This window comes from Podarcis cretensis, assembly GCF_951804945.1.
Source record: "Podarcis cretensis genome assembly, chromosome: 2".
Classification (NCBI taxonomy): Eukaryota; Metazoa; Chordata; class Lepidosauria; order Squamata; family Lacertidae; genus Podarcis; species Podarcis cretensis.
Window position 1 is genome coordinate 19,700,691 of NC_137171.1, and position 20,614 is coordinate 19,721,304.

Consider the following 20,614-nt stretch of genomic DNA (forward strand, 5'->3'; position numbering starts at 1 on the left):
GGTCAGCAAACATTTTCAGCAGGGGGCCGGTCCACTGTCCCTCAGACCTTGTGGGGGTTGCACTATATTTATTTTTTAAAAAATGAATTCCTATGCCCCAAAAAGAACCCAGAGATACATTTTAAATAAAAGCACACATTCTACTCATGTAAAAACACACTGATTCCTGGACCGTTTGTGGGCCGGATTTAGAAGGCGATTGGGCTGGATCTAGTACCCAGGCCTTAGTTTGCCTACCCATGGTATAGGTGGACGCTGCAATCCTATGCAAGTTTCACTGGCATTTATTTGACGAAGGTCCTGGCGCTTTCAATTAAGATTCCCTACAAGTGAATTAAGTTTTCAGGATTAACGTTAAACCCGTGTTCATTCCCCGGCAGAGGCAGCAGGTTGTCTTTTCCAACAATCATCACTCCGCGGTAACGATCATAAAATCAAACTTTATTGAATTTTCGCTTAATGAACATCAAGGCACACTGCAAGACAAAGGCTGTGCAGTCTTGTATACATTGCAACATTACATTTGACATAGTCTTGTCTGAGATTGCAACAGGCTAATCAAAAAGGCAGCCCAGTGGCAAAAAAATGGAGGAATGCCAAAAACATTCACTCTCTTGTTTTTAACCTCTGCTTCCTAAAACCAACCCACAGATCAACATGGTTCACAATCTGAACTAGAAGAAACATTAGCTAGATTTTGATTTTTATGTTCTGTGCTTCTATACAAGTTTCCAAGCATGCTGAAGTTATTTCCCAGCAGTGTTGCAGACAAGAGAAGCTTTCATTTCATTTACTACACAGAAAAGCTGGGCAGAAATTGGTAGCTTAGATACTAGATTATTATAATTGAGCCAACCATGTATCCATGTAAACACAGCCACACTGCTAGGCAAACATTGCTTTTCGGTGAAGGGACTGGGAAAAGAACAGCAGAAAATCAAACTGTATCACTGATTATCAAGGCAGAGTTGAAAGATGAGGCTCAGCATCTTTCCACTCAAAACCAATAGGACATAATACGTTTAATTTTTGCTTGACTGGATCCATTAGTATTATTCTACTGCCTGTCTTGCCATAACACCCCCATGGTATTCTAGGCTAGGAAACAAGCCTTAACCTAAGAAGAAACAGATTACCTTTCATTTTTATCTCAACAATCAAAAACAGTGATCAACTTTTAGCCAGTGGTCAATATTTGTGCCACGCAAAAGACTAAAAGTAGCAAGATTCCTATCTCAAAACCCACTGAAATATAATCAGAAGACTTCAGCAAAGGTCAAAGAAGACAGATCGTAATGAGAGCAGAAGGGCAGCTGGGCATCAACCAAGTCACTGTATGAAACATCCCAAATCACACAAAGTTTGGATAGGGGGAACTGGTTCTACTGCGCCTTATATCTTGTGGGTTCTTTAAACACATGGAAAAGTGTGTCAAGAGCCCACGAGCATTTGTAGGAAGAATACCTAAAGTAAAATACCCAACTAATTTGAGAAAGTAGTCCTCAAGGGCACTTCTACCAAAAAAGAAGTTAGTAGGCCTTATGAGAAAAAGGATACACACCCAAAATTCTCTCTATGGAGGGAGATGATGTCCTCAAATCCTACAATACATAGGCATGGATCATTAGGGGGAAATGTGGTCCCAGAGCTCCTGAACACCAAGGTTTTGCTAGACTGGAAAAGAATAATCAGATCTCTATTCCAGCAATTCTTCCACCCTAGCAATTCTTCCATTACCTCAAGTTTATTCTGTATTTTGTTTCAAAGTCACACTACGGCTTAACGCGGTAGTGTTTCCCTTGTCTGCCTCACACCCTACTTTGTTTTCAGCTCATTCATCACTCTTTCCTGGCTTTCTTGAACTTCCTTGGGGTTTTTTGGAAGAGGACCAACGATCTACTACATTTTCATAAGCTCCACAGAAGGTCTCAGTAACTTGTGCCTCAGATTCCTGGACTATTCTGAAGAGTCGTCGTTTGGTGCAAAAGCCCAGCTAGCAGTAGGGATGCAGAGATGTCACTGCTTGGAATATTTGGAAAGGAATTATTTCCCAACAGTGTGTTATCCCTCGATCCTTTGACTACGGGAAGAAACCCATGGCTTGATTCTTAAACATGTGGGCCAACCTGCTGTAGCATTTTGCTTTTATCTCAGGCTTTCTCCAGAGGTCTCAGCTCATGCCTAGCATCGATGCTTCTCAGTTTTCATTTCACCTCTGCCAGAAGACCCCTGGTATGTGAGGCTTCTAAACTGGAGAGCTTCAAGGCAAGAGATGTGGTCAAAAGCATCTTTGCAAAGTATGCGTTTGGCCCTAGAAAGTTTGGCCCTAGAAAGGCCAAACATGTTGCCTACTAGCAACAGTACAAAACACACATTTTCTTAAGACCTTAGCAGTGCCTCCAGCTTGTTCCTCTTTAATAAAGAGTGTTGCAAACTTCTCTTCAATTGCTTATAATGTGTAACTGTCAGAAAGGCACGGAAGCAGGTATCAAATAAAGAAATCTAAGACATAGGAATGTTGACTAGAAAATCTTAGATTTCCAGCTTCCTCAGGTTCCTCCTAGTTTGCTGACTGGCAGATCACACAATAAGCCTGAAATGCCCACTAGGAGGGATCACTCAGAGACATGATCCATGTTGGGCATGCTAGTTCTTCACACTAGTGATCTTTTAAGTCAAAACACTATCAAAGTCTGCCCTTGGAGAACTGCATGTGTCCAACAAGAGGGATCAAAATCTCCTCCAACAGTGAAGAGCAGAAGATTCCATCTACCAGACTAGCCTGAAAGATCTCACATTTCACCCACAGCCTCTTCCCAATACCTCAAAAATCAGAAAAAAATGCCGCAGCTAAGATTTTCAAGGATCAGGATGAGAAGTGACGTGCTTTATTCCAAGCGGTCAACGACACAGAAGGTGTTCAGCATGGACTGCTGCTGGTGATGTCTTCTTGTTGTTCTAAAGGAAGCTGTTCCCCTTTAGCAAGAGTCTCTGACCAGGAAGTGCAACCATAACATGAGCACTTCCTGTCCAACCTTCCTGTCCTGGCATGCTGAATATGGTTCAAAGCCTCCAAAAGAATCAGCTCCTTAAGTTCCCATGACTCCAAAGATACAAATTGAGCTAAGAGGGGCTTATCTGCATCTCCATGGACGTTCCAAGTAATTGAAGGGGGGTGGGTGGGTTCCTTTCATAACATCATGGGTAGTTAGTCTGAAGAGACTGTTTTGCATCCCTCCTCCATGCAGCGATAGCAAACTTATTGCCCCTGCTCTTCTTCAAGAGCAGAATTAGCAATATCGGATACAGGAATGCCCAACCACCTCCACAGCCCTGCGCTGTTCTTGTTTATCAAAACGCAACTCCCAACAGAAGTTACTGCCCTAAGCATCACAACAGACTATTTCAAAGAGAAATCTGTTTGAAGCCTGATCTGCCTGAGACAGTGTGATTGAGCGTGTGCCACTGCCCATACGGCAAGAACTGAATTCTTCCAGCAGGGACACAGCAGTGGGGATACACCTTAGATATCCTGTGCTCGGAACTCCTGGCAGCGTATTAGGGATGGAGGCAGAAGCAAAGCAAAGCAAGCGTCTACTCAGACATGCCCCAGACTTGCATGTACAACGCGTGCCAGGAGTTCTGTGTGCCTGAGGAATACAGTGCACCGAAAGCGCAACAGGAAAACACCTCTGAAAGTTTCCTAAGGACACTCTCAGAGAGGCTTCTTCAAGACAACATTCTTAGTGGATTGTGGCTTTGATTTAGTAGCCCTCAGATTCCCAGAAAGCAAGGTCAAGTTTCAAAAGGGTGAACTCTTGCTTTGAAGCCAAGGATTCTGAGAGAGAGAGAGAGAGAGAGAGAGAGAGACAGACAGACAGACAGACAGACAGACAGAGACAGAGAGAGAGATACAGAGAGGAGTTAACATACGGACAGGCCCTATGTGAGCAAAGCAAATGGTGGCGGTTTTGTTCTTCACTTCAGCTGGCAGAGCGAGATAGTGGTCCCGCTGGAGAACACCCAGAACGCTGGATAGAGCGCTTCCGTGAACTGCGCCCGGAATTTGTAGAGCAGGATGAGTTTCTCGCCGACGCCGAAGAAAATGACGAAGCCGCCGTCGTAATTCAGCAAGACGCCAATCTTCTTCAGCTTGGTGTTGGGCAGGCATTTCTCGATGTCGTTGTGCCAGGCCGAGATCCTGGAGTTGAACCACTCGATGCACCACGAGCTGCCATTACGCCCCAGGCGGCTCTCTGCCCCCTGCCTTGCCATGCTCCCATAGCAGATGCCGACCCCACAGAAGGTGTTGTGCTCCAGCTCCACTTCCCAGTAATGGATGCCTCGCTTGAAACACTGGAAGGCCACCACCTGGGAGCAGTAGGTGAAGCGCTGAGGGTGGTGGGCATAATTCTGAGGCGTTTCCGACACGGATATCTTGGTGTTCCTCTCGGAGAGCAGCACTTTCTTGTGGGCGGTGTTGAAATCCAGAGTGAATTTTGTCGCAACTGCGGAGAAGGAAGTTCAGGGGAGAAGTGAGAAGAACGGCCACTTGATATTTTACAGAGCAAGAGGGGAAATTGAGGAAGGTTGGGGAAGAAGAGCAGGATAGTCTTTGCTATTAAGAGAATTTCATTTATACAAAGATAGTGTGAGGAAAAAGAAACAAAGTGTGTGAGAACGAGGACGGGACCCAATACTGTTACATTACCATACATTAATACACTAGTATTGTGGAAACCTTTTGGGAAATTTCTGAGGTTTCATGGCTCATAACACCACTATTTTGGGAGAAATACCATAAAATTATACATCAATGGAAATATAAACTAATGAAGAATGTAATGCAGCAAGGTTTGTTCAGTTATCTGAATTCTGTCAAACATTATAACCAAATAACCAGGAAAAGAAATTTACCATGCCCATTGAGCCAATCACCCATCTCCTACTACCCTTCTGAGAAATACCCCACCCCACCCTCCCACTATATATAAGGGTCTGGTGACTTCTGTTTTAGAGTATCTAAAGAAGTGTGCATGCACACGAAAGCTTATACCCAGAACAAACCTAGATGGTCTCTAAGGTGCTACTGGACTTTTTTTTTTAATTTTTATTTTTATTCAGAAAAAGGGAGCACAACTTGTTTAGGTTGAATGTAGCCAATGAGCAAGAGTGTTTAGAGAGCCAATCAGGTGTTATGAGCCATCAAACCTCGGAAAGACACTTTTCCCAAAAGGTTTCCACAAGTTTGGCCAATAGTGTATACTTAAAAAAAATACACTGGACCTTTCCAGTCCAAATCAATGTGACAGAATGTTGAGAGCGTGATGGAATTCCGGGAACTGAATTTGCATACACAGAATCAGGTGACTTACATTCCAAAAGCTCTTCTCGGGATTTACTTAAAAAGCTTTCCAGAGTTATCGACGGAATCCCTGCTTGAGGCCTGCTAGAACTTCGTGCTCTCTGGCTGGGACTTTGTGCTGGGGAAGGGAGGTAAATGGAGTCGTGTGATGATTATTTTTTTTACAATACACACATTTTAAACAACCATCACCAAAACAGGGCAACTTAATTTCTGCAAGGTTTTATTCAACTCTACCACACAGGTTGCTCAAACAGGATCTGAAGGGTCTTTTCGCCATACAACTGGGTTTAAGATTGCACGCTATTCCAACAATTGATACAGGAACAGCTGTTGAACTGGAAAGCAGGAAACTTTGATAATCTTAGGGATGTTTTTAATATTTGATGTTTTATCGCTTTTTATTTTTATTAATATTCTGTTGGGAGCAGCCAAGTGGCTGAGGAAACCCAGCCAAATGGGCGGGGTATAAAATTATTATTATTATTATTATTATTATTATTATTATTATTATTATTATTATTATTATCGCAAGAGCCAGGAGCCGCTGAACATCATTTAACCCAGGTGAGGAAAAGCCCAAGGTCCTTTTTCAATCACTTAAAACACTTCTATTCCCTGGTCCTTGTGTTCAGTAACACTTCAGAGCTCCTTCCCTCCCAACTCTGGGACCACTGGAGATCTAAGCAAGGCAGCAGAGGCATTTTAAAACATCCTTATTTTCCCTAAACCTCTGATTCTTCTAGGAGAAGGGTGGGCAGAAAAAAGATCAGGATTTATCTGTTTCCTGAAATCTAGATGTTCCTGAGGCTGAACCCTCTTGACCAAGGCAAGACAACACAGTTAACTTTTAGAAGAAGAAAGCAGAGTCTTCATCTCTTTATTCTGTTTTACAAAAATGGTTTTGGTTGGAAAGGCAGTACATAATGCAAGCAAATAGATCTTGGCTCCGAAATAGGCCACTTTGTTCACTGCCCATGGTAGCATAGCCAGGATGCTTTCCTAGCAAGGCATTCATGCAGACTCTCAAGTCTGCTTCACCTGACCGCTACGTGCCTCTAATACTCCCTCTGGTGGCTTGGTCACATCTGAAATGTGATTTGGTTCACAGAAACTTTAGTAGGAGTTAACATGAGAAACATTTATTCATTTGCAAGGTTCCTAACCAACCACAAGCAACTTACAGCAAAACAATGATATAACTTAAAACCAATACAGTCGTACCTTGGAAGTCGAACGGAATCCGTTCCGGAAGTCCGTTCGACTTCCAAAACATTTGGAAACCAAAGCGCGGCTTCTGATTGGCTGCAGGAAGTTCCTGCAGCCAACCGGAAGCCTCGGAAGACCCATCAGACATTCAGGTTCCAAAAGAGTGTTCGAAAACTGCAACAGTCACTTCCGGGTTTGTGGCATTTGAGGGCAAAACATTCTAGTACCAAGGCGTTTGGGATCCAAGGTACGACTGTAGTTTAGAACGTAGAATTAGCTTACAACCCTCCGAACTGTAGAATTCCTTCCCCACAGAAGGGCAACCGTCATCCTCATTGTACAACTTTTTGTCATATGCTGAAGATGAGCCGCTTTACGAGCTGAGATATATGCTTAGGACGTTGTTAGCTTAGAACCACATAAAACGGGATGTTGGCAGGGATACTTTATGGATAGAGCCATGAGCCAAGGTGCCCCACACATCTGGGTAGATGCATGAAGAGCACTCTTGTGACACCAGGCTCAAAAGACAGGTCGGCTATTCCTTAAATTTTAAGCAAGGCAATACAATTTTTGCAGGAGTGAACTTACATCGTTTAGCAGGTCGCCTTCTCTGCTCTGAAAAAAAGGAGAAACGAAACAGTTGTGGTTACTGAGGAAATGAAACAGTTGTGGTTACTGGGGAACGTAATGAAACAATATATATTTTTAAACAAGCAACTTCAGCATGTGCTAAGAATGGAACACCTGTGCCTTGCGACTAGAGCTTTGCTATCTGGAAGAGTCACTGAAACTTATTTTCATTCAAGAGTTGAATTTATCCAGCTGAAGTCCAGTCTACCTCCGACATCTCATTCTGCAACAGATGTAAGGCAGGCCCCAAACAAATCTAATTGTTTTCTTGTCAACTCTAAAATGTAAACTTGTTCTTTTAGCTGCACCCTCCATGTTTTTATTGAACCATGTTTCATTCTGCCATCTTCCTCAGTCTCTCCTGGTTATCTAAATTTATCTATCTTTGATCACCCATTTTTATACATTAAAAAAAGGAAAAAACTCTTCAAACTTCACACTCGTTATAAGCTACCATGTGTTACCTTGTGGGTGGTATTGAAATACTAGTGAACTTGTGACTTGATTCTGGTGGTTTGGCTAATAATAGGTTGGGGGGGGGGGGACTGGCCAGTCGGTAGGGCAGGTGTTCCGCCAACAACACGGGAAGCAAAACAAAAAGGAAATGGGGGTGATGAAACATGACACCCATTGCTGATGCTCACAAAGGACTCGTGCACAGGGAAGTTTTTAATGTCTGGTTTTTATTGTGTTTTAAAATTCTGTCGGGAGCCGCCCAGAGTGGCTGGGACAACCCAGTCAAATGGCAGCATATAAATGAATAATAATAATACCGCGGTACCTCGGGTTAAGTACTTAATTCGTTCCGGAGGTCCGTTCTTAACCTGAAACTGTTCTTAACCTGAAGCACCACTTTAGCTAATGGGGCCTCCTGCTGCCGCCACGCTGCCGGAGCACAATTTCTGTTCTCATCCTGAAGCAAAGTTCTTAACCTGAAGCACTGGGTCAGCAGAAGCGTATGTAACCCGAGGTACCACTGTATTACATATAGTAATAAATTATTATTATTATTATTTTTAGAAGATATCTGAAGGCAGCCCTGTTTAGGGAGGTTTTTTAATGACTGATGTTCCTAATGTATTTTTAATCTCCTGTTGGAAGCCGCCCAGAGTGGCTGGGGAAACCCAGCCAGATGGGCGAGGTATAAGTACAGTGGTACCTCGGGTTACATACGCTTCAGGTTTCAGACTCCACTAACCCAGAAATAGTACCTCGGGTTAAGAACTTTGCTTCAGGATGAGAACAGAAATTGTGCTCTGGCGGCGCGGCAACAGGAGGCCCCTGCTAAAGTCTTGCTTCAGGTTAAGAACAGTTTCAGGTTAAGAACAGACCTCCGGAACAAATTAAGTACTTAACCTGAGGTGCCGCTGTAATAACTTATAAATTGTTGTTATTATAGCCTTGTTTTTAATCAGAAAAGAAGCGCCAGAGCTTACATCAGCAGACACACACTTCATTTTGGAAAGAATCTTCCTTCTTAAAAGCAAGCAGAGTTGGGGAAGAAATTGCATGCAATTCATCAGTATCATCGTGAAAAATGGGCGGGGAAAAGGGCCCGCCAATCGATCTCCAGAAACCTCACGCCTTATTCACTGCAGCAACCAGGTATGCTTTTTTTCTGAGCAAACATAATGGGTGGAGGCAGCGAATGTCAAACAAAGGGCACAGCCCAGGTCATCACCTGGCAAATAAGGCCTGCTGTACACAAGGGGGCCACAATCACCTTTGGACTTTGGCAACCGAAACGCCCTTTTACCATCAGGTATGCAGAACAGCACAAGAGATGCTGCCTGCACCAAGGAGCTTATATTTATAACAGCGCCGCCTAGAGGAAGCTAGGGAGAAGAGAGGGAGCAGTAACATAAGAGGGTCTCTTCCTTGAGGACTCGAGACATATTTAAAGAGTTCCCTACAGCGAGAAAAGGGATGCGGGTGGCACTGTGGGTTAAACCACAGAGCCTAGGGCTTGCCGATCAGAAGGTCGGCGGTTCAAATCCCTGCAACAGGGTGAGCTCCCGTTGCTCGGTCCCAGCTCCTGCCAACCTAGCAGTTTGAAAGCACATCGAAGTGCAAGTAGATAAATAGGTACCGCTCCGGCGGGAAGGTAAACGGCGTTTCTGTGTGCTGCTCTGGTTCACCACAAGCGGCTTAGTCATGCTGACCACATGACCCAGAAGCTGTACGCCGGCTCCCTTGGCCAGTAAAGCGAGATGAGCGCCGCAACCCCAGAGTCGGCCACAACTGGACCTAATAGTCAGGGGTCCCCTTTACCTTTACCCTTAATCCAGTGTCCTAACTGCTACGCCACAGCGTTTCTCTTTGGGAAGGCCAATAATTATAGCTGTCTGCCCAAAGACAATAAATATCCACCTTCTCAAAGATTAGCAACTTAGGCTGCATGCGTAAGAAAACTTGGGAGGAGCCCCTGGCTTCCTGTAACCTCTTATCTCAATAGCTCTGCTTGCTCACACGAGAGGAGACAGAGGGAGAGAGAGAGAGAGAAAGAGAGAGAGAGAGAGAGAGAGAGAGAGAGAGACAGACAGACTCTGGAAATTATCAGTAATAATTTGTGTCCTCAACACTCACTAGTGGCAGCAGCAGCAGCAGCAGCAGTAGCATCCTCTTCTGTCTTCTTCTCCTGTGAAGATGTTGATGGGGGGTCATCTCTCTTTGGTGCACCTTTGAAAAGAAAACACTAGTTAGAAGGGTGGCCATATTGGTCTTCTGCAGCAAGCAAGAATCTTGCTGCATATCTTAAAGACAGCCAGGCAAAAGGAGGAATGGGCATGCTCACGACTGGAGGCGATGCGTCTATCGTAGGACCTTCCACCCACTTAGCAACCAAGGCTGGAGTTAAGACGCGTATTTGCTACTGCAAAAAGAATTTAGCAAGCAGCAGGGGGTCGCATGCATTTTTACTTACTGGATGCAGCAATTTCCCCCCCTGGCTGCACAAAAGGCTTTGGTTTCCACTGTGCGGCTCCTGAAAGTAAAGTATATATGTTTGCCCCTGGGAACAATGCCACAGGTGTACACATCTGGTGGTATGGTTTGGATCTGTTGCCTAAAGTTATTTTGGCAAGCAGTTCCAAATTTGTTCCTAGGCAATGTGCCGAAAGAATAATTCCCGGTGGGCGGATAGCTCAGTTGGTTAGAATAAGCTACCCAGAATCGCCACTACAACGGGGACACTATTTGTAAACCCATTTTACAGACAGAGAGGTGTGAGGCCAAGAGACTGGACCAAGGGATTAAAATAGCATTCGAAATTTGCCAGGCACGTTTTGTACCTGGCTATCAGACACATGTAACCAAGGGAAGATGCCTGGGCCCAAGGATGGTGCCTGACGTCTCCCCCACCTGCAGGTGCATGCCTGGATCTTGACCGTTTTCACACACTAGCAACACATCCTGTAGAATTCTATCTGTTGTATTTTATCTGCACAGTCAGAATGAATTTCAGGAAACAAACAGTTGTACTGAAAAATACGACTTTTGAGCCGGCTGCCCCAAAATGGCAACTAGGTATTCTGTTTCGGCTACTGAAGCCCTGGTTTAAGGAGTTTTTTGGCGCCTAACTTATATATATCTGTGTTTCTAACCTAGGTCTCCTCACTCCAAGTCAGTTACTATGCAGAATTTACAAATCAATCGGGCTCCCACCTTCACCCATATTCACATTAATAGGTAATGGGTAATTAAGAAAAACATGGTTTTCTGTCATTATAAGCAGTAGTTCGAGAGACCCTGGACCTGTGATTCTCATAATTTATACCAAAACCATTTAGTCTTTAAAACAGACACATGTAAGTGTGCACTGAGCTACAATAAGCAAAAGACGCATGCTAGTAAACAAAACAGGCCAAGTACACTGGTACCTCAGGTTAAGTACTTATTTTGTTCTGGAGGTCCGTTCTTAACCTGAAACTGTTCTTAACCTGAGGTACCACTTTAGCTAATGGGGCCTCCTGCCGCTGGAGCACGATTTCTGTTCTCATCCTGAAGCAAAGTTCTTAACCTGAGGCACTATTTCTGGGTTAGTGGAGTCTGTAACCTGAAGCGTATGTAACCTTAAGCGTATGTAACCCAAGGTACCACTGTACCTTCTTTTTTCTTCTCCTGGGGTTGAGCCAAGAACTGTTTCACGTTTTCTTTGAGGCCAAAAGCTTTTTGATAAATGGTGTGTATCAAGTTTTGATCCAATTCTAGTTTAGGTATGAAGACATCTTTGATGGGTAACTGCCGGAGTTTTGCTGCCTTCTGAAATAAAAGCGGATGATCTCATGAGGATTTCTGCTCTTACACACTGTCACATCCCCTTCTTGTCTGGACACGGGTGGTGCTGTGGTCTAAACCACTGAGCCTCTTGGGCTTACCAACCAGAAGGTCGGTGGCTCAAATCCCCGCGACGGAGCTAGCTCCCGTTGCTCTGTCCCAGCTCCTACCAACCTAGCATTCTAAAGCACACCAGTGCAAATAGATAAATAGGTACCACTGTGGCAGGAAGGTAAACGGCATTTCCGTGCGCTCTGGCTTCCGCCACGGTGTCCCGTTGGACCAGAAGCAGTTTAGTCATGCTGGCCACATGACCCGGAAAGCTGTCTGTGGACAAACGCTGACTCCCTCAGCCTGAAAGCGAGATGAGTGGTGCAACCCCATAGCCGCCTTTGACTGGACTTAACCATCCAGGGCTCCTTTACCTTTTTACCTTTGTGTAGAAGGCAGTAATCATCACATACTGCCCTCTGGAGCAGCAGTCATAGGAAGCTGCTGCCATGCAGCATTTGCGCAGATGGAAATATAGTGGCACCCAAGCCTAGGCTGCCCTACGAAATCAGTTCAGGACCGAAAAGAGTTCAGGGCAGTGCCGGATTTATGCATAAACTAAACAAACTATAGCTTAGGGCCCCACTCTCTCAGGGGCCCCCAAAAAATTTAAAGGGGGAAAAACTGGACATACATTTCCAAAATATAAAATAAAAAACTAATAATATAAAACCTACATACAGCAACAGTGTTTTGTGTTGTGTATTGACCTAGGTAAAGGTAAAGGGACCCCTGACCGTTAGGTCCAGTCATGACTGACTCTGGGGTTGCGGTGCTCATCTTGCTTTATTGGCCGAGGGAGCCGGCGTACAGCTTCCAGGTCATGTGGCCAGCATGACTAAGCCGCTTCTGGCGAACCAGAGCAGCGCACGGAAACGCCGTTTACCTTCCCGCTGGAGCAGTACCTATTTATCTACTTGCACTTTGACGTGCTTTCGAACTGCTAGGTTGGCAGGAGCAGGGACCGAGCAACAGGAGCTCAACCTGTTGCGGGGATTCGAACCGCCGCCCTTTGATCAGCAAGTCCTAGGCTCTGTGGTTTAACCCACAGCGCCACCCGCATCCCTGTGTATTGACCTATTAGGTCCATAAATTACCATATAGCATATATTCAACACAAAAAAACAGGGACAATTTGTTGTTGACAAAGGACAGCTGGACGTATAAAGGGCCCCATTACCTTCAGTGGCTTATGGCCTCATCAGACCTAAATCCGGCCCTGGTTCAGGGAAACAGAGGTTTACCTTTAAGAATGTGATGTCGTCATCCTCTGTCAAGGTCATTTCAATCTGGTCTCTCGCTCCCTGGATTTCGGTTTTCTTCTTACCCAGCACTTTATAGACATATTCGTATTTATCTTGGACTCTCTTCTCCTCCGCTAGGACTTTCTTCACAGCTTCTTTTTCTTCCTCTTCAATTAAAGCAATAATTTCCAGGAATTCTGCCTTCAGCAGGTCCAACTTCCGATTAGCTGTATCCTGAAGAGACAAACAAAAAAAGGATTTGGAAATAAGAGTTCAGAAAGTGATAATGGGTAATTAGGCCAAATGAGAACTCTACAGGATCAGTACTGAATAAGCTTAATGTTGTCAGATTTTTATATAGCAAAAAGGTGGGAGATCACATAGAAGAAAGCTGGAGCCTCAAGTGAATGTTGAACACAGCTTTCTGAAATGTTTTAGTTCTATAAATCATTTACTATGTCAACACAAATAGAAGTTATTAATACTGCAGTTGTTGTATAAGGTATTATTATTTTGACCAGAATGTAATTGAAATTAGTAAGATTTTGGAACGCAGAAATAAAGAAAATAATCAAACTATCAATTCACGTAAATTATATAATTTGGTATTTGAACAATTGGTATTAGTAACTGTATTATGATTTGGTCTTGTTATAATAAGGCTATTATTGGATTGAAACTGGAAATCAATAAAAATTATTATTTAAAAAATGAAATGTTTTATTCACTAAGACCTTAGCATGCATTTTAAAATAGGCATTTCTAATTTTTTTAAAAAAACAGATTTAATAAACTGCACATTCTCTGTCTTCTCCCCACTCAAGAGGACATGTACCTACTGGCCTGGAAAAGAGTCACTTGTACAAAAAGGGAGAGACTTCTGAGGTAAAGAAAATTTTTGGAAATGAGAAAGAAAACTTAAAAAAAAAACCAAAACCCAAAAGGGATTGGCAAATAACCGTGAGCTTCCAGGATGTATGAAATGTTGTGGTGTCAGTTAAGAAGGGAAATGGTAGATGATATAAGAGATGGAGGGTGGGGCTGTGGGGAGCGGAGAGAAGGAATGAGTCTACTCAAGTCTCCAGCATAGTTACAGAAAGTACTAAGGCAGGCATAGGCAAACTCGGCCCTCCAGATGTTTTGGGACTACAACTCCCATTATCCGTGACCACTGGTCCTGTTAGCTAGGGATGATGGGAGTTGTCGTCTCAAAACATCTGGAGGGTCAAGTTTGCCTATGCCTGTACTAAGGGATGAGCAGAGATGTATGCCGCAAGGTTAAATGAAAGACTGCCCCTTGTTGCACTACATAGGGATGTTTCAGGAGGAAATGAAAGCAGGACCCCTTTGCTACTCTTGAGGTAGCATACAACCTGCTCTAAAAGTAAAGGGACCCCTGACCGTTAGGTCCAGTTGTGGACGACTCTGGGGTTGTGACACTCATCTCGTTTATTGGCCGAGGGAACCAGCATACAGCTTCCGGGTCATGTGGCCAGCATGACTGAGCCGCTTCTGGCAAACCAGAGCAGCGCACAGAAATGCCGTTTACCTTCCTGGAGGAGCGATACCTATTTATCTACTTGCACTTCGACGTGCTTTCGAACTGCTAGGTTGGCAAGAGCTGGGACCAAACAACAGGAACTCACCCCGTTGTGGGGATTTGAACCGCCGACCTTCTGATTGTCAAGCCCTAGGCTCAGTGGTTTAGACCACAGCGCCACCCGCATCCCTTACAACCTGCTCTACAGGTATAATAAAATGGTCAGGTTCTAAATACCAAAAGGCAGCTCCCAAACCTGAGCCCTATAGGGAGACGCAACAACCTTTTGTCGCATGTTGTGCCTTAAAAAGAAACACTCTGTAAATAAGATTTGATGGGTGTAACACTGGATTACTGAATGGTTTAGTTCCTGTTGTAAAATATGCAGGGATGTACGGCATGCAAATTGAACCATGGAAAGAGAAGGGAAGTCATTCTTTTAAGGTTGTTTAAATGAATATTCTGAAATGTAATTTAGAAAATTTAATAAAAATTATAATACACACAAACACACAGCACTTTTTTCTGGGGAGACGCAGGGATACGCATACCCCTAAACATTTTGTGAATCTAAGTTTGGCCTCATTGAGTATTTCAATATGAGTAGGAAAATGAGTCTGTTTCATCACGTTTGTGAGCCGTTTCCAGGGACAGTAGAAAATATCTATTGCAACCAGCAGTGTAAGACTGTGGTACGGCAGGCTGATGTTAACCAGCTGGCCACCAGCCATCTGACTGAGGTTCACATCCGCCATCTTGGTCTTCCCTTTCAACTCAAGGCGGGTCGCTTTTGGTGCACAAATCTCCCACCCCTCTTATCAAAAGAAAGCTGTGAAAACACGAATCATTTCTTACACTGGTTTGCTTCTGCTGCACTCGCACTTGGTCCAAGGACTGCAAAGCCTTCTCGTTCAGAGCATAGAGTTCCGTTAGTCTCTGCTTCAGCTGGGACTGTAAGAGAATAAAAGAGGCTCCGCTTTAAGAGTACAGATCAGCTATTGACATCCACAGACACGTCGTTCCTGCTCTAGAGCAAAAAAGGGGAACCAGTTTCCCTCCGGATATTAACACCTTGCAACACCTATACTTCCTGACCATTCCTGACTAAGGTTGGGCAATACCTGTTTTTGAACTTTGTGATATATATAACCAGTTAAATGTTGCAATATAGGAGTACAGTGGTACCTTGGAATTCGAATGGAATCTGTTCCGGAAGTCCGTTTGACTTCCCAAACATTTGGAAATCAAAGCGCGGCTTCCGATTGGCTGCAGGAAGCTCCTGCAGCCAATCGGAAGCCCCGTCGGACGTTCGGGTTCCAAAGAACGTTTGCAAACTGGAACAGTCCCTTCCAGGTTTGCGGCGTTCAGAAGCCCAAATGTCCGAATGCCAAGGCGTTTGACAGCCAAGGTACAACTGTATATTGCAATGTCTGAAATAACGGGGGGGGGGGGGGGGCTATGTAGAGGCATTGGCTGGCTTCACAGTTTTCCTCACATTGTGATTTTTGAACAGCATGCCTCCCTCCTCCACCAGCCCAGTTCCCTCTCCTCTTCACCCAGCATAGAAACTATAACTTCACAAGGCTAGGCTCGTTGCAACAGCCACATGTCCTTTGAGCCCAGTCCCTGGGCATAGCCAGGGGGAAGGGGCAGCTTCCCTCCCCCAAATCAAGCAAATAAATAGAAATATTTGACTAAAAGTAGAAATAGTAGAAAGATTTTGAGCACTTGGGGGCAAAAGAAAGGAATTTAAAACAAATGTTGTTGAGACAGTTCATTCTGAATCTGCTGGACAGAGCCAGACAGAGGATGCTGACCAGTGGGTGTCTTTTCCTCCAACATAAATCCTAGCTATGTCCATGGATCGAAGGGTATACAGCGTGCTTCTCTCACGGCCCTCCTTGAGCCGCTTTGCAAGGCCTCGCAAAGCAGCTCAGGGCTGGTGCTGTTCTGGTTTGGTTGAGAGCTGGGTTGGGACGTGGTGGGTTCTGTTCGCCCACTGTGCCCCCTTCCCGGACACCATGAACAGATGCTCTGCTGCCAAACCATAGTGCTCTGCCCCTCCTCAACCAGCCTGCTCACTTGCCTCTGTGCCTACCAGGCGAGTGCCTAACTGCAAGGCCGCATGAGCAACATCTGCGACACAGACCAGCCTTCCCCCAGCCACACGCCTTCCAAATTTAGATGACAATCTCCATGTCGCCCCTCTGACCATTTACTGTGCTGGCCAGGGCTGACGGGATTTGGGAATCCAATAGAGTCGTACCTTGGATCTCGAACGTCTTGGCTCCTGAACGACCAAAACCCGGAAGTGACTGTTCCAGTTTTTGAGCGTTCTTTTGGAAGCCGAACGTCCAACGGGGCCGTGCTTTGGTTTCCGAATGTTTTGGAAGTCAAACAGACTTCCGGAACGGATTCCATTTGATTTCCAAGGTACGGCTGTACACCTGGACGGCGCCAGAAGCCGGCCAAGGCCCCATCTCACCTCCTTCTCGTCCTTGGCCTCTTGCAAGGGGACGGTGGCACACGCCTTGTGCGCGACCAAGCAAAAACAGCAGATGCAGCCGTTGTGCTCCTTGCAGTAGAACTCCAGGAGCTTCTGGTGGGTTTGGCACTTCCGGCGCTGGAGGTCCTTCACCGGCGGCACCAGCTGGTGGCCCTTGAAGGCGGGGCTCTCCAGGTGTGGCCGCAGGTGCTCCGGACAGAAGGAGGCCATGCAGGTGAGGCAGGTTTTGTCGGCCACCTTCTCCAGGCAACTGTCACAGGCCACCGAAGAGCGGGTGCTGCTGCTGCTGCTGGTGGTGGTTTTGGTGGTGGCATCTCCAAGGCCTTTCTTCTTCTCGGTGGGCTCGCCTTGGGCGCTCTGGAACTGCTCCACCACCCTGCAGAGGACCGTGTTTTTCTTCAGCTCGGGGCGACTGTCGAAGGAGCTCCTGCACTGAGGGCAGCTGAAGTTCCTCAGCAAGCCCGACCAGGTCATCTCCAGGCAAGGCAGGCAGAAGTTGTGGCCGCACGGGGTGGTCACGGGGCTCTCGAAGACGCACAGGCAGATGGAGCAGGTCAGCTCCTCTTCCAAGCCCACCAGGGAAGGGGCCGAGGGCGCGCGCAGCAGCTGAGCCATGGCTGGGGCGCGCGACTGGAACGGAGACAGAAGCGGACCCCGCCGTCCAACACGTCCGTGGCAGCAACTGGCAGCGTTTGCAGAATTGGAAAGCGAAACTTAAAGAGACCTAGCGCCTTGCCCTCTTCCAGGAAATCACGTGGCCCCCGCCCGGAGAGCCGCAGGGCGGGGGCGCGCCTGGACGGGGCGGGGCGCCGGCGCGTGCGCGCGTCTCGGTCCTCTTCCCTTAGCCGCTTAAGGAAAAGCACGGGAGACGTCTTTGCATTTCGCCCAATGCTCGTCCCCGGGCAATTCCTGCGCGGGGGGGGCGGGGTTGGGAATGAGGTGTGACCGTTTGCTCGCGAGTAAGCCCAGCCGATCTTAGCCGAAAGGGAGCTCCTTTGCATGCAGGATTTTTTGCTGGGGGGGGGCGGGGGAAAGGCAGGCTTTATATTAGAGGGGGCAGAACCTCAGCTAGTCGGGCGTCGCCAGGGAAGGGCAGCTGCCCCCCAGAAATCAATAAAAATACATAGCTCCTTGAGGTTCTGCCCCCCCAAAAAGGCTTGCCCCCCCCCAAGAAAAATCCTGGCGAGGACAGGCTTTACGTTAGCGAGGGCAGAACCTCAGCTAGTCACGGGCATAGCCAAGGGGAGGCAGGGAGGGGCAGCTGCCCCCCTCAATCAATAAAAATACATAGTTCCCTGAGGCTCTCCCCCCCCCCCACAAAAATCCTGGCTATGTCCATGCAGTTAGTTGAGGATTTTTATTGACTTGTGGGCAGCTGCCCCTTTCTGCCACGCCCCCTTGGCCGTGCCCATGTTTGCATGCTTGCTTGCTTTGGGAGTGAACTGCAGTCCATGCACACAGTTTCTGTGCAAAGGTTTGCTCGGAAGACCCGTCGAATGTAACGGGGCCGGGGGGGGGCGGTTGCCAACTTTGATAAGATATTGTGGGGGGGGGGCAAGTAAACCCCGTTGCGCATAAACGATCACATGACAGGGTACACACATGCACGCCCACACTTTGAATTGCAATGGCAATTAACTTTGGGGGGGCCACAGACCCCTTAAATATAAAGAAGGCTGATCGCCGAAGAATGGATGCTTTTGAATTATGGTGCTGGAGGAGACTCTTGAGAGTCCCATGGACTGCAAGAAGATCAAACCTCTCCATTCTGAAGGAAATCATCCCTGAGTGCTCACTGGAAGGACAGATTGTGAAGCTGAGGCTCCAGTACTTTGGCCACCTCATGAGAAGAGAAGACTCCCTGGAGAAGACCCTGATGTTGGGAAAGATGGAGGGCACAAGGAGAAGGGCGCGACAGAGGACGAGATGGTTGGATAGTGTTTTCGAGGTTACCAGCATGAGTCTGACCAAGCTGCGGGGGGCAGTGGAGGACAGGAGTGCCTGGCGTTCTCTGGTCCATGGGGTCACGAAGAGTCGGACATGACTAAACAACAACAACAACAAAGTCGAAGGGACCTCTGCACCGTAGGAGTTGGCTCCTATAAATGAGGCTTTATTCCCAGGCAGTGGCGTAGCGTGGGTTGTCAGCACCCGGGGCAAGGCAAGTAATTTGCGCCCCCTAACCCGTGGATTTGCGCCCCCTAACCCGTGGATTTGCGCCCCTAACCCGTGAATTTGCCCTAACCCCAGATGTTGCGCCCGGTGCGGCCGGCCCCCCCTGCACCCCCCATGCTACGCCACTGTTCCCAGGGAGGGGTCCGTCAGGATGGCGATCGAGTGCTGCGTGTCCCGAAAACGTCCGTGCTGGACGAATGGAGGTTGCTGAAGGTGTGTGTGCATTTCTTGTTGTTTGGTTGTCGTCCTAACGGGATGACACGCATGTGTCAACGGGGCCTGACCATTGGATAGAGTTTACAGTTTAAATTGTTTTTGTATTGTTTTGTTTAGTTTATTGTGTTTAGTTAAATGTGTTAACGTTGTGTTTTGTATAGTTTATATATTGTATTGTTTTTTCTCTTTTTTGTTTTCTTTCTTTTGTCTTCTTTCTCCTTTTTCTTTTTTGTAAGTTTTAAAAGTAATAAATATTATTTTTTTAAAAAAGGATAGAGTTTACAGTGGTACCTCAGGTTACAGACACTTTAGGTTACAGACTCTGCTAACCCAGAAATAGTACCTCGCGTTAAGAACTTTGCTTCAGGATGAGAACAGAAATCGTGCTCCGGCAGCACGGCAGCAGCAGGAGGCCCCATTAGCTAAAGTGGTGCTTCAGGTTAAAAACAGTTTCAGGTTAAGAATAGACCTCCAGAACGAATTAAGTTTTTAATCTGAGGTACCACTGTATATATAAGGGATGCGGGTGGTGCTGTGGGTTAAACCACAGAGCCTAGGAATTGCCGATCAGAAGGTCGGCAGTTCGAATCCCCGCAACGGGGTGAGCTCCCGTTGCTTGGTCCCTGCTCCTGCCAACCTAGCAGTTCGAAAGCACCTCAAAGTGCAAGTAGATAAATAGGTACCCCTCCGGCGGGAAGGTAAACGGTGTTTCCGTGCGCTGCTCTGGTTCGCTAGAAGTGGGTTAGTCATGCTGGCCACATAACCCGGAAGCTGTACGCCGGCTCCCTCGGCCAATAAAGCGAGATGAGCGCCGCAACCCCAGAGTCGGTCACGACTGGACCTAATGTTCAGGGGTCCCTTTACCTTTACCTTACCACCGTATATGCATTACTCCGCCATCCATCAATGCCAAGTGATCAACATAAGGAAAATCATGTGATAAGACATGAACCAGTTGTTGGCACACGAGGAATGTGTGTGTTTGTATAAAGGGGCACATCATTGTTCTATTTGCTCACATCATGTATCTTGCTGGTGTCTAATTGCTCCCTCTAACAGCGAGCTCAGGTGGGGAGTGTTGGCAGGATGGGAACCAAGACAGGAGCATAAGAGAATGCCACAGGGACCTTGAGGTTTGCAGATTTATTTTTTTTAAGTGGGAATTAATACTCTCTCACCAGCCCAGTGAAGACAGCCTGCTTACTGCCGCTTAGGAGGCAGGGAATTCTTGCAGTGGAGTTGTAGGAAAGGACAATCAGTTGGCCGCCTTGCACCCTTTGCAGTTTATAATACTTGCCAGTAGGGCTTCCCAAACTTGGGTCTCCAACTGCTGTTGAAGTGCAGACTGTTTGAGGACCGGGACATTTGCAGGGAAACCAAAATGCTTGTTTACAAAGCTA

General features: G+C 46.4%; 1 protein-coding gene across 2 annotated transcripts; it reads right to left on the reverse strand.

Moving 5' to 3' along the window:
• Positions 1–420: 420 nt before the first annotated feature.
• Positions 421–17,562, reverse strand: TRIM25 (tripartite motif containing 25). Of its 2 annotated transcripts, XM_079965455.1 has the most exons (9): positions 16,803–17,562; positions 15,173–15,268; positions 12,778–13,011; positions 11,311–11,467; positions 10,131–10,190; positions 9,794–9,886; positions 7,166–7,192; positions 5,376–5,483; positions 421–4,508 (listed from the first exon to the last, which is right to left on the reverse strand). In XM_079965455.1, the coding sequence occupies exons 1-9, from the start codon at positions 17,436–17,438 to the stop codon at positions 3,979–3,981; spliced, it is 1,941 nt and encodes a 646-aa protein (XP_079821581.1). In that variant the 5' UTR covers positions 17,439–17,562; the 3' UTR covers positions 421–3,978. The 2 variants fall into 2 exon arrangements, with proteins under 2 accessions (XP_079821581.1, XP_079821582.1); XM_079965456.1 differs by lacking the exon at positions 10,131–10,190.
• Positions 17,563–20,614: the final 3,052 nt, after the last annotated feature.